Below are 14,842 nucleotides of genomic sequence, written 5' to 3'. Positions count from 1 at the left end.
GCATTCCTGGACAGGAAATTAATTTCTTCATTTCTGGTCCGAAACCCATATCCAGCATGCGGTCAGCTTCATCCAGAACTAGATATCTGACTTGTCTAAGACCAATCTTTATGGGTATTTTCAAAGATTAGAGCAGAGAATGCACACTAGTTAATATATTAAACTAAAATATTACACATTCCAACTATTAATATTTTCTTAAGGATGAAGATTAGAAATCAATGCAATGAGAATGGTTATGCTTAGATAATACTTCACTCTTTATTTCAGTTCTCCATTATCTCTAATGTTGTAAACATTTTATAAGTTACGACTAAAACCAGAATATCTAGACCAGGGGTGGGCAAACTTTTTGACTCGAGGGCCATAATGGGTTCTTAAACTGGCTCGGAGGGCCGGAACAAAAGCATGGATGGAGTGTTTGTGTGAACTAATATAAATTCAAAGTAAACATCATTACATAAAAGGGTACGGTCTTTTTTTTCAATAGTTTTATTCATTTCAAACGGGCCGGATCCGGCCCACAGGCTGTAGTTTACCCACGGCTGATCTAGACCAACACTGCCCAGCAGACCTCACTCACGTGACCATTCTGCATCTTTGCTGCCTGACACACCAGCCACGGCCACTGTCGCTATATATGCACTTGAACTGTGGCTAGTGTGCCCGAGAAACTGAATTTTAAGTTTTGAATCATCTTTGAAGTTAAATAGATACATGAATAATGAATTGGACAGCACAGATCTAGGCTGTTTTCCAATAAAGTCAGATTCCTTGAGAAATAAAAATTTCTAACAGAATGACAAATACAAATGTCTTTTAAATGGCAAATTTTTTTCTAACTCTTTCAAATCCTGAATAAATTCTCCATTCTCTAACCACTCACGAACAACTGGGAAACGCCTCTGACCTTGAACATTTATGCTATAAAGAGAAGCACACATTTACAAACAGGAAACGGCTGACTTTGGTACCACCATGGGACATGTTTAGTGACAGATCAAGATGGACCTCTCTGGATGTTCTTTTTTAACTTTATTTTTATTGTTGACACTATTGCAGATGTTCCCATTTCCAACCCCCCCTTGTCCGACCTCCCCCCGGCCCCTCCCCTCTTCCTGCTGGCCATCACCACACAGCTGTGTGTGTTCATGGGCTGTGCATATACATGTTCTTTGGCTAATCCTTTCCTCTTCTTTCATCCATTCCCCTCCATTCCTCCCCCCTCTGCATACTCTTAGTAAGTATTCTAAGAGAAGTGCCTCGATGCAGAAAAACATGTTTTGAGTAACCTCTTTAGAGAAGAGCTAAAAAAAAAAGGCAGCAAATCACATTCATGAAAGTGAAGTGAAAGTATTGTTTAGAGATGTAACAGTGTGGTATGTGAAAACCTAAAGCATGTACATGGCCCTAAAATCTCCTAAAGTCTTAGAAAATGAACAAGTCTGGTTACTATCGCTCCCACACTTAAATGGGAGACAAAATTGTTGTCGTCAAGGCTTCTTCTAGGGGGAAAAATATTTCATCCAGACATAGATGAAACTAGAGAAAAGCGTTTATCATATCTGTCTCCCAGGGTGGCTGGGTATAGGATACGGGTTCTGAAATCAGATCAAGATTCTACCCTAGCCCTATTAACTTACTAGAGCTAACTAGGGGATTTTAAATAAACAACATGATCACGCTGAGTTTGTTTTCCCAAGTATGAAATGAGAACTAGTATTTATCTCCTGTTAAGGAGGTAAGAACACATTAAAAAAATGTGAGGGGGCCTACCATAGGAATGGTTACCGATGGTGCTCTAACAAACACCTCCATCTCTACAGCACTGTCGCCATTCCCATACACAACACTTAATTCATCCACAAGCTGCCCCTGGGCCTACCTTTTCTTTACCGATGACATCCATCAGTCTCCCAGGAGTAGCACATAACACATTACAGCCTTGGGTTATCTGTCGAACTGAATGCCCAAACTGTGTTCCCCCATAGATGACAACAGCTCTTACACAAGTTCTATTGACAAGAAAAAGAAATGTTATTTTCTAGTTACTTGAAAATTAGACACTTATATCTAACAAAATGTGAAGCAAAATCCATAAAGACAAAACCTAATACATTCAACAACCTTTAAAAAATTAAGTTCTTCCCAGGAAGAGGTTGATAAATGAAAAACCATGGAAAAATATTTTGTTATGATCTGATAAAGAGCTCTTCAAAAACAAGGATAAACACCACCACCGCCCACACAAAAATAGGACAAAAACATTAAGAAATGATTCATTAAAAAAATAAATAAAAAAAGAAATGATTCATTAAAAGCACAATAGCCTTTAAACCTTTTTAAAGTTACACATTATTTCTAAAAGGAAAACAAATGAAGATTAATACATTTCCCCTCAAGTGTGATAACACCAGTCAGGCAGACCATAGGAAAACTGGCACTTGAGGGGGTAAAATGAAGCCACCCATTTCACAACTGTAGTCACTATTCAAATTTAAAAACGTATTTTTGTTCCAGTAAGTTCACACACACGAATTTATCCTTCAGATATGTCCCCGTTACGGGCAAAGATGACTGTATAATAAGATTCAGTGCCAACATTGTTTTTAGTACCGAAAGACTGAAAACTACCTAAGCATCTAACAATAGAAAACTCAAAATTACAGTCTATCCATCCAAAGGAATATATGCTTTCATAAAGAGAAAGGGGCCAGTTCTAGAATAAGCAACACTATAGCATACACCGTTTAGGATCACAGGTGGCACCAGCTGAGCAGGCCACCATTTGTCATGAGGACTGAAAGGCACGTGTGGAGAAGGTGCAAGACGCAGAGCAGGTGGACACTGCTCACTTCCTCCCATGACCACATCAACCTTCCAACTGAACTACAGACCCACCAACCTAAGCATCAAGTTGAGGGCAGCTGAACAGAAGCCTGACAACCAAAGATACAGACCCCAAGACTGGTGGGGAAGGGGAGGTGTAAGAAGGGCTGGGCCCTCCCACGTGGCGGTTGAGAACCAGGAAGAATGTCTCATTGCAAAAGTTCCCCCTTAGGAGGGTCACAACCCCACACCGGGCTCCCCAGCCAAGAGCACGAGAGCCACGAAGGGGAGCCCACATAACATCTGGCTGTGAAAACCAGCAGGGATTCTACCTGTCCAGGTGAGACAGATGGAAGCTGGAAATCCAGGGCTCTTCTTAAAGGAACAATGCACAAATGCTCGTTTGTGGGCACTCCCTCTGGGCTCCAGTGAAGGGACGGAGGCTGGAAGGCTGCCAGAGACACACGGGGACAGACCACATTGTGTGGCTCTGGCTAGGGCTGGAGGGACAGCCGCCAATGCCTGTGTCGAGTCCTCTTACTGCACCACCCACAGGCACCATATTTCCATCAAGGCTCAACTCCCACAGGAGGCCCACAGAGCCTACACCAGAGACACTCCTGCAGAACTGGCCCAGGAGGTCAAGGAGACTGTGTCGCTGGGCCCCACAGGACCTACCACTAAGGCCATCCTACAAAGACTAGAAACTCAACAGTTCTACCTAGTGTACAGAAACACAGAGAGGAGCCAAAATGAGGAGACAAATATGCCCCAAATGAAAGAATTGCAGAAATCTAGAAAAAGAACTAAATGAAATGGAGGCAAGTAATCTACCAGATACAGAGTTCCACACAATGGTTATAGGAATGCTTTATTTATAGTAGCCCCAAATTAGAAACAACTCCAACACCCCCAAATAGGGAAGTAAAATACATACACATAGGTAATTTTAAAGTCTTTAAAAATTAGGTCTAATAATGAAATAAGCAGTTTTCCATGTTTATGTGTAAAAGAGGAGAAAATTAGGAACACCTGAAGTTTATTTTTTAAATTAAAAATTACCAAAACATACACCAACATGTTCACTAAAGTAGGTCCTCGGTTTACATTGGAGATCTGTTCCTACGGAGTAATGTAATGTGATTTTTGCCGTAAGTCAGAACCCACCTATACAAGCACCTACGTCACTTACATGGAACACATACACAGCAGTAATGAAGTGAAACAGTAAAAAAAATTAAAAAAAGAGAACAATTCCTGACCTTTACTTGTGGTAAATAAATAATAAAAAACATAACGTACATATGTACAGTGGGGCCTTGACTTACGAGTGTCCCGACTAACGAGTTTTTTGAGATACCAGCTGTCTCTCGGCCGATTTTTTGCATTGAGTTGATAGAGTAATTTGAGTTAACAAGCTCCTTAACGAGCTCGGTCTCGGAACGAATTAAACTCGTAAGTCAAGGCCCCACTGTACATACGTCGAAATGACAGAACTTTTTAAAAAATACTATAAATGGGAGATAGTGATGTAACCACAAAACAACGTGTGTCGAGCCCGCCATAACCCGAGGACTGCCTTACTTTCTTATTCTAGTATCGTCTAAGTTTTAATAAGCATGTTTCTTTTTAAAAATAAAAATAAGCAGGGATTCCATAAACAAGATTAGGAAAAAGAACACTTGGACTAAGTTACACGACTGTGGTGCTACTGAGTTCTCCCCCAAGCAGAGGAGAAAGTCTTCTTAAAAAACTCTTGCTGTGAGTGGCCTCCAGATGCACTCACCCGAAAGAGAACTTCCTGGCTTCCAGGTAGATCTGATTGATGAGCTCTCGGGTGGGGGCCACAATGATGCACTCGGGCTCCTGCAGCTCCCGGAAGCGGCTGGCAGTGATGCCGTCACGCATCATGTGCGCCAGGATTGGCAAGAGAAATGCTGCCTACAAGTTAAAGGGCATAACTGACAAATTACCACGCATCCTCTTCCACCCTCAATCATTTTGGTTTAGATACTACCATGTTCCAGAAGGAGCTGAACACACCTAGAAAAATTAAACATCTGTTAACTGCAACACTAGTCTAAAATCACTTCAAAATTCTTTCTTCAGAACTACGCACACCCCACTAAGAGCAGAAACCAGAAGCAAAAATGTAAGTACAGCATTTACGACAGTTCGCTGAAATCATCTTCAAACCTTCAATCCAACAAAAGAGATTCAAGCTCTTTGGGGAAGAACCAAAGTTCAAAAACCGTTAATTCGAGTGTGGGCAGAACACGTGGGAAAGTGGCTTACAGTTTTTCCCGATCCCGTCTGAGCACAAGCCATCAAGTCTCGCCCTGCGAGTATGATAGGGATGCTATATTTCTGCACAGGAGTCAGCTTCGTATAACCAGCCTTAGCAATGTTGTTATTCAGCGTCTGACAGAGATTAGCTTCTTCAAACGTCTACAAGAAAGGGGCAGTGATTCATTTCCATTTATCAACTGCAGATCATTCCATAAACATTCCATTTGAATTTGTTTTCAGTTTTTTAAAATTCCACTCTACATACTAAAGTTACTTTACTAATACGGCCCCACTCAAAGTACTATCCAACTTGCATCACTACACAAATAACTGATCAGTAACAAGGGCTGGTTATCAACAAGGTCCTACCTGCCTTAGGAAATCACTCCCCTAACCCAACTTTCTCAAATACTTCGGAAGCAGAGATCTTGACTCTACAGAGTATCCTTTTTAGTAAATGTAAGTAAAAAGTGCACCTGGTTTGGAGGTGGGGGTGAAATCAGGAGCCTCTCTTTCAACACAGGGATTAAGGCTATGTAGGTGGTAGACATGGTTTCGAATTTCCTAACCCTTTATTGACTAAGATGAAACTCTTGTATTCTTTAGTATCGACTTAAAGGAAAGTGCCATATATTTTGAAACCACAGTTTGAGACAGTCAATACAGGGATAATGATCACTGACCAAAATCGCTGGTGGAACGTCGTGTCCAGACACTTCCACAAGAATACTGTCGTACTTGTCAAAGTTGATGCCTGTCTGATAATGTGCGAAGATGGAGTCCTCATCCTCGGGTGGGGCAGGTGGGACGTAGGTCACTTTTGGTCCTTGGAATTCAAATAATAAACAGAATCTCCATTACAGGACCAGAAGAAAAGTAAGAGGGAAACAGACAAAAACTGGCAAAATCAAACTTTAAATACTATACAATTTCTCAAAATTTAGCATTAAAGTTTTAATTTCTAAGTTTAAAAAGTTAACTTCGCTTTTAAATATTCTGTGTTTTTATTAAAATGCAATACACATTCTGTGAATCTCACAAAATTAATGTACCTTGAGTGTCATCACTTTCTGCTCCTTCAGTTCCTGACTTCCAAGAATCTTAAAGGGAATCAAACCCAAAAAGAGATAAATGTTTTTTTAAAACTGGGGGGTGAAAGAACTCTCACTACAAGAATCAAACACCTCATCTCAAGGAACACTTACTCTTTGCAGAGCCTGTGATGACTTCTTCATTTAGCCCTTTGTAGCCACCTAGGAAGGAAACCCACAGTGACAATCAGGACAAAGGCGGTACCCATCTTTATCTTCATTGCTGGTCTTCAAAGAGAACATTCTAAAAACGGACAGACGTCTGTAAAGTCCTTTCGCACAAATAATACTTGATACAATTAAGATACGTGGAATCCTGAGCATTTTGTTTCCTTCGTATTCACAATGCTGGTTTTATGCAGATGACTCTGTTAAATATTACTGTTTTTTTGTTTAAGCTGTTATGTCTCTAATTCCTATGTACCTGAGCAAAGGGATTAATTTTCTAAAAGGAAGTGTTCATCTGTGTTGGGGTGTCCCCACCAGCACCTCCAGGTCCCACCATTTCCCAGGACTCACACGATGACTTATTACAGGGAACGAAGAGAGAGCAGAACCGCCAAGGGGCAAAGTCAGGCACCCAGGCCCAGCGTCCATGTCCTCTCCCTTGCTCTCACCCAGGACGCGCCTCACTCCCCAGCAACGAGCTGGGACTGCTGTCCCCAGAGGAAGCTCAGAAGACGAGAGACACAGGCTCTCCTGAGGGCTGACAATGCAGCCACCGCCGGCCTGGGAGTCCAGACCCCAGAGGAAAAGCAGGAGCAGCCGGCCTCCCTGTGCACCTGTGGCCTTTCTACTTCAGGCAACGCCCCCTCTGGGCCGCTGTGGGTACATCACAACCCAGAACAGGCTGCCCTCCGTGTGGGAGGCTAACAAGAGGGAGCCTGTTCCTGGGAGCCCTATACTTGTCCACAGAAAGGTCTCCAAACATTTCTTTTCACACCGCATGGGAGCATTTGGAGAATCTTTCTAGAGCCAAGACTCCAGAGCCTGGGCAGGGTGCTGCTCTGAACGCTCAGACTCTGCATGACCCTGAGGCTTCCAGACGGCCAGCCAGCTCCACTGTCCTAACAGCCGGGAGAGCGTGGCCCTCGTGCAGGACAGGAAGGGCGTGACTGAAACATCCTCGGGCACCATGTCCTGTGCAGTGGCCTCCACCCCCCACCAAACCAAACCCGTGTCATAAGAAAAAAACACACTGCTTTACAGTAAGGCTCTGTACACAGTTTCTCAATCTTTCGTATTTCTCTGATATTTCATTTCATGGTTTTATTACTTATTGGAGTTACTTGCTGATAAATTTTAGGTGATTTTCAGTCTTTACTTACTATAAATGAAGCTTCAGTAAACAGACCTGTAAGCATATTAAGGAAATACATCTACAGCATTAAGTATTAAGTCACTCTAAAACACAGGCTGTGCAAATGTATGTTCCAAGTGTATAAATGCAGTAACAGCTACATTTAACTTCAAAAATTAAACTTGTATTACAATCATTTTAACCACTTATAGGTAAACCAAACAAAAATTCACCTTGATCCTGGCCAGTGTTCTCAGTGGTTAGAGCATTGGTCTGCCCACCAGAGGGCCATGGGTTCAATTCCCAGGCAACGGCATTGGGTTGGGGTTTTAAGCCCTAGCCCCCATCAGGCGTGTGTGGGAGGCAACCAATCGATGTATATCTCTCACATCTCTCTTCCTCCCCCCCAACCCCTCCCTCCCTCATTCCACACTCTCTAAAAATCAATGGAAAAATTATCCTTTGGTGAGAACAAAAAATAAATACAAACAAAAATAAATAAAAACAAAAACTCACCTCGTCCACTCCCACCTCTGCTTTGGTAAATGTCGCCATTGCCTGGAAGACATGGTTTTGCAGACGCTTTAGAGAAAGCACTCCCCCTCCAGCGCACCCACCACAGAGCTATTTCTAATCAGACCCTGAGCACGTACTCAGGACTCCTAGTCCCTCGACCATCCACCTCTGCAGTCTACATTTCATCTAAACCTTTTTCTCATCCAAATGTTTCCTTTAAAAACTTCAATTTTTAGATCCCACTTCTAGGAATATATCCCAAGTACTCAGAAACACCCATTAGAAAGAATGTATGCACCCCTACGTTCATAGCTAAGATTTGGAAACAGCCTAAGTGCCCATCAACAGATGAGTGGATTAAAAACTATGGTACATCTATATAATGGAATACTACGCTGCTATAAAAAAGAAAGAACTCTGCCGAAACCGGGTTGGCTCAGTGGATAGAGCGTCGGCCTGTGGACTGGAGGGTCCCGGGTTCGATTCCGGTCAGGGGCGTGTGCCTGGGTTGCGGGCACATCTCCAGTGGGAGATGTGCAGGGGGCAGATGGTCGATGTTTCTGTCTCATCGATGTTTCTGACTCTCTGTCTCTCTCCCTTCCTCTCTGTGAAAAATCAATAAAATATATTTTTTTAAAAAAAGAAAAAAGAAAGAAAGAACTCTTACCATTGCAACAGCAGGGATGGACCTAGAGAGCATTATGCTAAGCGAAATAAGCTAGTTGGAGAAAGATAAATACCACACGAACTCCTCATTTGTGGACTCTAATGACCAACATAAACTGATGAACAAAAATAGACCCAGAGACAGAGAAGCACTGAACAGACAGTCCGACCCCAGAGGGAAGGCAGGGGAGGGTGAAGGGGGGAGAGATCAACCATGAACTCATATGCATAGATGCATGACCCAAGGACACAGCCAGTGGTGGTGCAGGCTGGGGAGAGGGCAAGGGGGGGTGGGAAAGGGACATATGTAACACTTTCAACAATAAAGATTTATTAACCCAAAAAACCTTCCATTTTAGAGCAGTTTTAGATTCACAGCAAAACTGAGGGAAGATACAGGGATTTCCCATTTCCTCCTGTCCTCACGCATGCATGGCCACCCCCACTGTCAACAACCCCCCTAGGGGTGGCACCTGCTACAACTGAGACCCTTCACCGACACGTCCTCACCACCCAGAGGCCAGAGCAGACATCAGGCTCACTCGGTGCTGACCACTGTGTGAGTTTGGACACACGTGGAAGGACGCTTATCCACCACTATGGCGTCCCACAAAGCAGATCCACTGCCCTGAGCATCCTCCATGCTCTGCCTGCTCAACCCTCCCCACTGACCCCTGAAACGCCACCGTGTTCCTTCTAGGGGGTCATGGAGTTGGGATCAGAGGCATACAGCCTTTCCAAGTGACTTCTGTCACTTAGTGATAGACATTCAAGGTTCCTCCATATTTCCTCACAGCCTGGTACCTCATTTCGTTTGAGTGCTGAGTAATAATCCATTGTCCGAATGTACCACAGTTTATGTACTCACATTTGAACATTATTCATCAACAGTTGTATTCTTATTTCATTTTCTCCTCAAATCCCCTAACTCAGAATCCCTTCTTTGAAACTAATGAAAAATTTATTTTCCTTCCTCTAATTAAAAGCACAATTTATAACTCAAATTAACTGGTAGATAAGAGAGAAGAAATAATTCAGTGTATAAATTTTATGAGAGGCAAAACTGTCCATGTATTTTTGCCTACAGAGCTAGAAAGCAGAAAAAAATCATGAGCCAACCTAGCATATGTAAACATATATGCTAGGGTTGCTAACCCTAGAACTAAAAGCGTAGGTGAATAATTAATTTTCAATAGTGAATTCTATTTCTCACCCGGGCCACTAAACGCTGGTCTCCTAGATCCAAAAAGGCCGCCAGTGCGTGGCGTCCCCTCGTCTTGCTCACACTCGCTGTCTAGATGTGTAGATGATAAAATTAGATGACTTGTTACTTTTAGGAAGTTTTAAAATCATGGGTAAAAAGAAAAAATCATGTTATAGTGCCAAAAATTAAAAGATATGGGTAAAATAGTTCAAATTTAACAGGAATCACCTGAGTGTTTTTTAAGTGCTGCACACAGGATTTCTCCACAAATTATTTCCTTCAGTTACAAATTACTTCCTCAAAATGTTTATTTTCATAAAAGCATTTAGGGTCAATGATTTGTCAAAATATAATACCGGCAAGCGTTAAATCACCGCCACAAAACAGCACTATGCCTGCCTGAACTTGCACGGTCCCCTTTTCTCCAGAATGGCCCCTGGGCTCCTCCTAGGCCCCCCACTTTAAAAAGTGCCGAGTCACTGATGAGCTGCATGCCTTGTGCATCATCACAAACTTCCGCTCTCAGCTTCAAAAGCACTCGCCTGCCCTCCCTTAGGAGAGACAGGCAACCCAGCAGCTTCCGAAGGCCACACCGCAGCTCCCAGATGACAGCTGGAGGAGGAGGCAGGAGCCACGCCGTGAAAGGAGGCGGGGAGAGAGCCACCAGAAGGCCGCCTACTGTAAGGTCAGCCACGTTAGCTCGGCTCCAACACCATAACACTGGGTCACTGAAGAGCCGAGTCACACAATCGTCTTAAAAGATGCTTGCTCTCCTACACAAGCAGGACGCGTTCACACGTGTCTAAGTAATAGATGTACAATGTACGTGACTGTGCCCCGCCCCTGTGCTGGGCCATCCTATCCTCCTCCCAACAACCTCATGGGGCAGGCCTTGTCTGTATCATGTCCTCCTCACCGAACCGCATCATTTGCACCCACTACTCACTTGGACTTCCCAGGCCAAACCCTCCACGGCAACCTCGGAAGCCACCTCGTCCACCTCTTCTGGGCGGCGCCAAAGCTTCTGAGTCATTTCCATCCTGAAAGCCTAAAACAGCAACACGCACATGAACAGCACAGGACAAAGACGCTGCGGGGACAGTTTAACTTAAGCCTTGCATCATTCAATGACTTTAAATATTTTAAGGCATGAACAAGTAGTCCCTGAAAAGAAACACTATAACCTATATAATAAAAGCCTAATATGCTGTGTCTGGTCGTCCACTCAACCAATCAAAGCGTAATATGCTAATGATATGCTAAGGCCGCTCAACCGCTTGCTATGATGGGCACTGACCACCAGGGGGGAGGAGTGCATAAATTTTGTGCACTGGGCCTCTAGTTTGACTATAAATGTTTAACCCTCCTACTATGAATAGACCTGGCTACAGTTTTTTTTAAAACCCACTGCTGGCTTTGGGAATCAAAACTAAAGGTGACCGTAAGGAAACAGGGTTGCTCTTAAAATCCTGAAAGTTGCCACAACTGCATCACTAACAGGATGTATACCAGTGATGGCAAACCTATGACATGCATGTCAGGGGTGACACGCGAACTCATTTTTTTGGTTAATTTTTCTTTGTTAAATGGTATTTAAATATATAAAATAAATATCAAAAACATAAATCTTGGTTTTACTTATGGTTGCAAATATCAAAAAATTTCTATGTCACACAGCACCAGAGTTAAGTTAGGGTTTTTCAAAATGCTGACACGCCGAGCTCAAAAGGTTCGCCATCACTGATGTATACAGTCTGCAGAGATTAAATAAATCTGGGCCTCTATTTGCTCCTATAGGAAATAGCAAACATGATACTCAAAGCATGGAATATAGGCACACACAGTGTGACTTCCTGTTATAAATAATATATTTTCAACTCAACTGAATACAAAACAGTAGAAACAGTTCAAGTAAAATGAGATCCCACCTATGACAAATCAAGATCAATTCAAAACCAAGATGCCAACTGGGTAGGAAATGGTTAAATCATATAGTTTATGAACTTGGAACTATTTCTAGTTAAGGAAACTAATGCATAAGAATTCTACAGGTGCTAGTTGCTGATCCTGGGTTGTGTGTGTGCTTAGAGCCTGTTTATAAAACGGGGCAGACAGTCTGCATCTGTCGCCTCCCTCCCGCCCTCACAGAGCGCTCCTCAATCCAGCCACAGGCTGCTGATCAGTGCTGACACCCACCTTATTCTTCTAAGTGTTTATCTGTGCCTTTCATCTTTTAAGAAACCCTGTCAGAATTTCTCTTCAAGAAAGCCCTTTTGATCTGCTTTTCGGCTTATTTCATTGCTTGTGAGTATAAATAAAAGAATATATAAAACATATGCACGTTTAAAATAAATACATTAGAATGAAAACCTACAGACCCATCACCCTGTTTAAAACAGTCCCCGGTACCTTCGCCCCATAATGCATCACTTCTTCCCTGGAAATCTCTCCCCGCCCCCCAGTACTGAGTGGTTTTTCATTTCCTTGCTCTTGTTTTAATTTTACCAATTCTGTACTTCTCTTTGCTCAAGGCATGGTTTAGTTTTGTTTTGAGCTCTATATAATGGGAACATACTTAAACATACTCGTCATGCTTTTTTTATTCACCTGTTTTGGCTGCTGTGTGAAATTGTACTTCACTTCACTGCTGAACAGCACTCCATGGTATGTTCCTATTTCATTCGTGTCTAGTATCTTTTTTACTTCCTCGGATGAACTTGCCTCCTCCTTTTCTTAAGTTGAACATCCATCTAATTTCTTCTCTAATGGATGCATTTAAGATTGTAACATTTCCTCTAAAAAGCCAGCTGTGTTAGCTACATCCTGTAAGGTCTGACATGTTTTTACCGTCGCTCTGCTCTAAATACTTCATTGTTTCCATGTGAACTATTATGCATAAACTGAGAAATTCAGTTCCCAAACTGCAAGGGTGAGGCTTTTTGATACTGCTTTCTACTTTTATTGTTCTTTAACAAGGCGACATGGCCTTGATATAAGTCCTATGCTGCACTTTGAAACTTCCCTTTGGCCTTAATAGATGGTCCAATTCTACGTCTTTTCCATACACTGGATGGGAAATAGCATGTAACCTGTCCTTTTGGGGGTTATTACTCCACACAGAAATAGTAAATCAAGCTTAGTAACTAGTGCTCAAATCTTCTATTGTCTCACTCCTTCCCATTCTGCTCAGTCTGTCAGTTTCTAAAGAAAAAACGGTTTAAATCTAGAATTAAGGGTTTAATTAGGATTTGCAAAATTTTCTAATAGTTACTTCTATTTTTGCTTTATATACAGAATATGTTGTTAGATTCAAACCATGCTCAGAACTGTAATGTCTTCCCAGTGAGCATGCCTTGTATCATTATTTATCACTAATATGCAAGTCTTTTATCTCCTATTTCTGTATCAGCTTCTTTTGGCTAATACTGACTGACACTTTTTCTCCTTATTTTCAGTTTTGCATTAAAATATATTCATGTATATTGTGATTATCGACATATGGATTTTTATTTCTACATCTTAGTGTTTTTAACGGAGTTTCAATGCTTTTTGTGCTTTTTTGTCCTATTAGATTTCCCGTTACTGTATTTTATTTTGTGCTTTTACTGATATCCTTTCATTTCACCACAAATACTTAAATATTTAAATATTATAAACCTAGACTCCTTCCTCCAAAGCCCTGTCTGTCTATTGGATTTCCTCCACCAGGAAGTTATATGTTTTATTTATCCTTTTTCTGATCACCCTTCAATTCTATCATATTTAAGAAATCTTGAAATTATTTTCCATCTATTCTCCTTCCTACTGAGCAGGCAAAAAACAAACAAACAAAAAACCCACACACAAAAAATCAAGTCTTTGCTAGTATTTTAGTTCTTTCTTGTTTCTGAAACCCCCTAATTGTCATTATCACCAGCTTCTATTAGGTTTACCCATTTTAAAATATTTATTTATTAGAGGCCAGGTACATGAAATTCATGCCCTTGGAGGGCGGGGGGACCCTCCTCAGCCCAGCCTGCGCCTTCTCGCAGTCCGGGACCCCTCGGCGGATGTCTGACTGCCAGCTTAGGCCCACTCCCCATGGGAGTCAGACATCCTTAGTGCTGCCGCGGAGGCGGGAGAGGCTCCTGCCACCGCTGCTGCACTCGCCAGCCATGAGCCTGGCTTCTGGCTGAGCGGTGCTCCCCCTGTGGGAGTGCACTAACCACCAGGGGTCAGCTCCTGTGTTGAGCATCTGCCCCCTGGTGGTCAGTGCATGTCATAGAGACTGGTCATTCCACCATTTGGTCCATTTGCATTATTAGGCTTATGCTGGCTCGCCATTGCTTTCTACTCCTTCCTTCCTGCTCAGTCCCTTCTTACTAACCCAAACAACTTAATACTTCTTTCCTCAATAGCCTGAGTACTGAATGCGGTCTTTGTATGCATGGTACTGTTTCTCTCCAGCACCTGAATTGCACGAGCTCACCCACCTGAGCTCAGACCTCCTCTCCCACGGCACCTGATCCTACTATCCTCTCACCTGCCTTCACCACAAAAACACTTCTGCTCTCAACATACTGATCTTCTTCAAGTGGATCGTCCCCCCCCCTCCCCCATAGTTCTAGTTTTTATCTTGGTAATATTGTAATTTCAACACATGTGCAGGGTGTGAATATGTTTTTATTTGATTTGCTCAGGAGTCATGTGCCTCTTTAAACTGGAAAAGTCTCATCTGTTCTCTTCCTCCCGCTCCCCCCGCCCCTTTCTGCTCTCTCCTCAGCTGTGCAGGCACATCCTATCTAATAAAAGACAAAAATGGTAATTGGCGTACGACCAATACCCTTTTCATTGGCTAATCAGGGCTGTATGCAAATTAACTGCCAACTAAGATTGGCAGTTAACTGCCAACAAGATGGCGGTTAATTTGCATATGTAGGCACAATGCAGGGAGGTGAAAGGGAAAGC

General features: G+C 42.5%; 1 protein-coding gene across 1 annotated transcript in view; it reads right to left on the bottom strand.

The window, feature by feature from the left end:
* The window catches only part of DDX4 (DEAD-box helicase 4), a 33,703-nt gene that overhangs the window by 7,997 nt on the left and 10,864 nt on the right, over positions 1 to 14,842 (bottom strand). Inside the window, 11 exon segments of the mRNA XM_006761782.1 lie at positions 1 to 3; positions 5 to 106; positions 1,886 to 2,015; positions 4,616 to 4,770; positions 5,125 to 5,277; positions 5,802 to 5,944; positions 6,171 to 6,218; positions 6,324 to 6,371; positions 8,026 to 8,067; positions 9,905 to 9,985; positions 10,842 to 10,943. The exon segment at positions 1 to 3 is cut by the window's left edge and continues 80 nt beyond it. Coding sequence (XP_006761845.1) covers positions 1 to 3; positions 5 to 106; positions 1,886 to 2,015; positions 4,616 to 4,770; positions 5,125 to 5,277; positions 5,802 to 5,944; positions 6,171 to 6,218; positions 6,324 to 6,371; positions 8,026 to 8,067; positions 9,905 to 9,985; positions 10,842 to 10,943 — 1,007 coding nt within the window.

This window comes from Myotis davidii, unplaced genomic scaffold (assembly GCF_000327345.1).
Source record: "Myotis davidii unplaced genomic scaffold, ASM32734v1 scaffold496, whole genome shotgun sequence".
NCBI classification, from domain to species: domain Eukaryota; kingdom Metazoa; phylum Chordata; class Mammalia; order Chiroptera; family Vespertilionidae; genus Myotis; species Myotis davidii.
The sequence above is the reverse complement of the archived record's forward strand: the minus strand, read 5'-3'. Positions and strand labels throughout refer to the sequence as shown.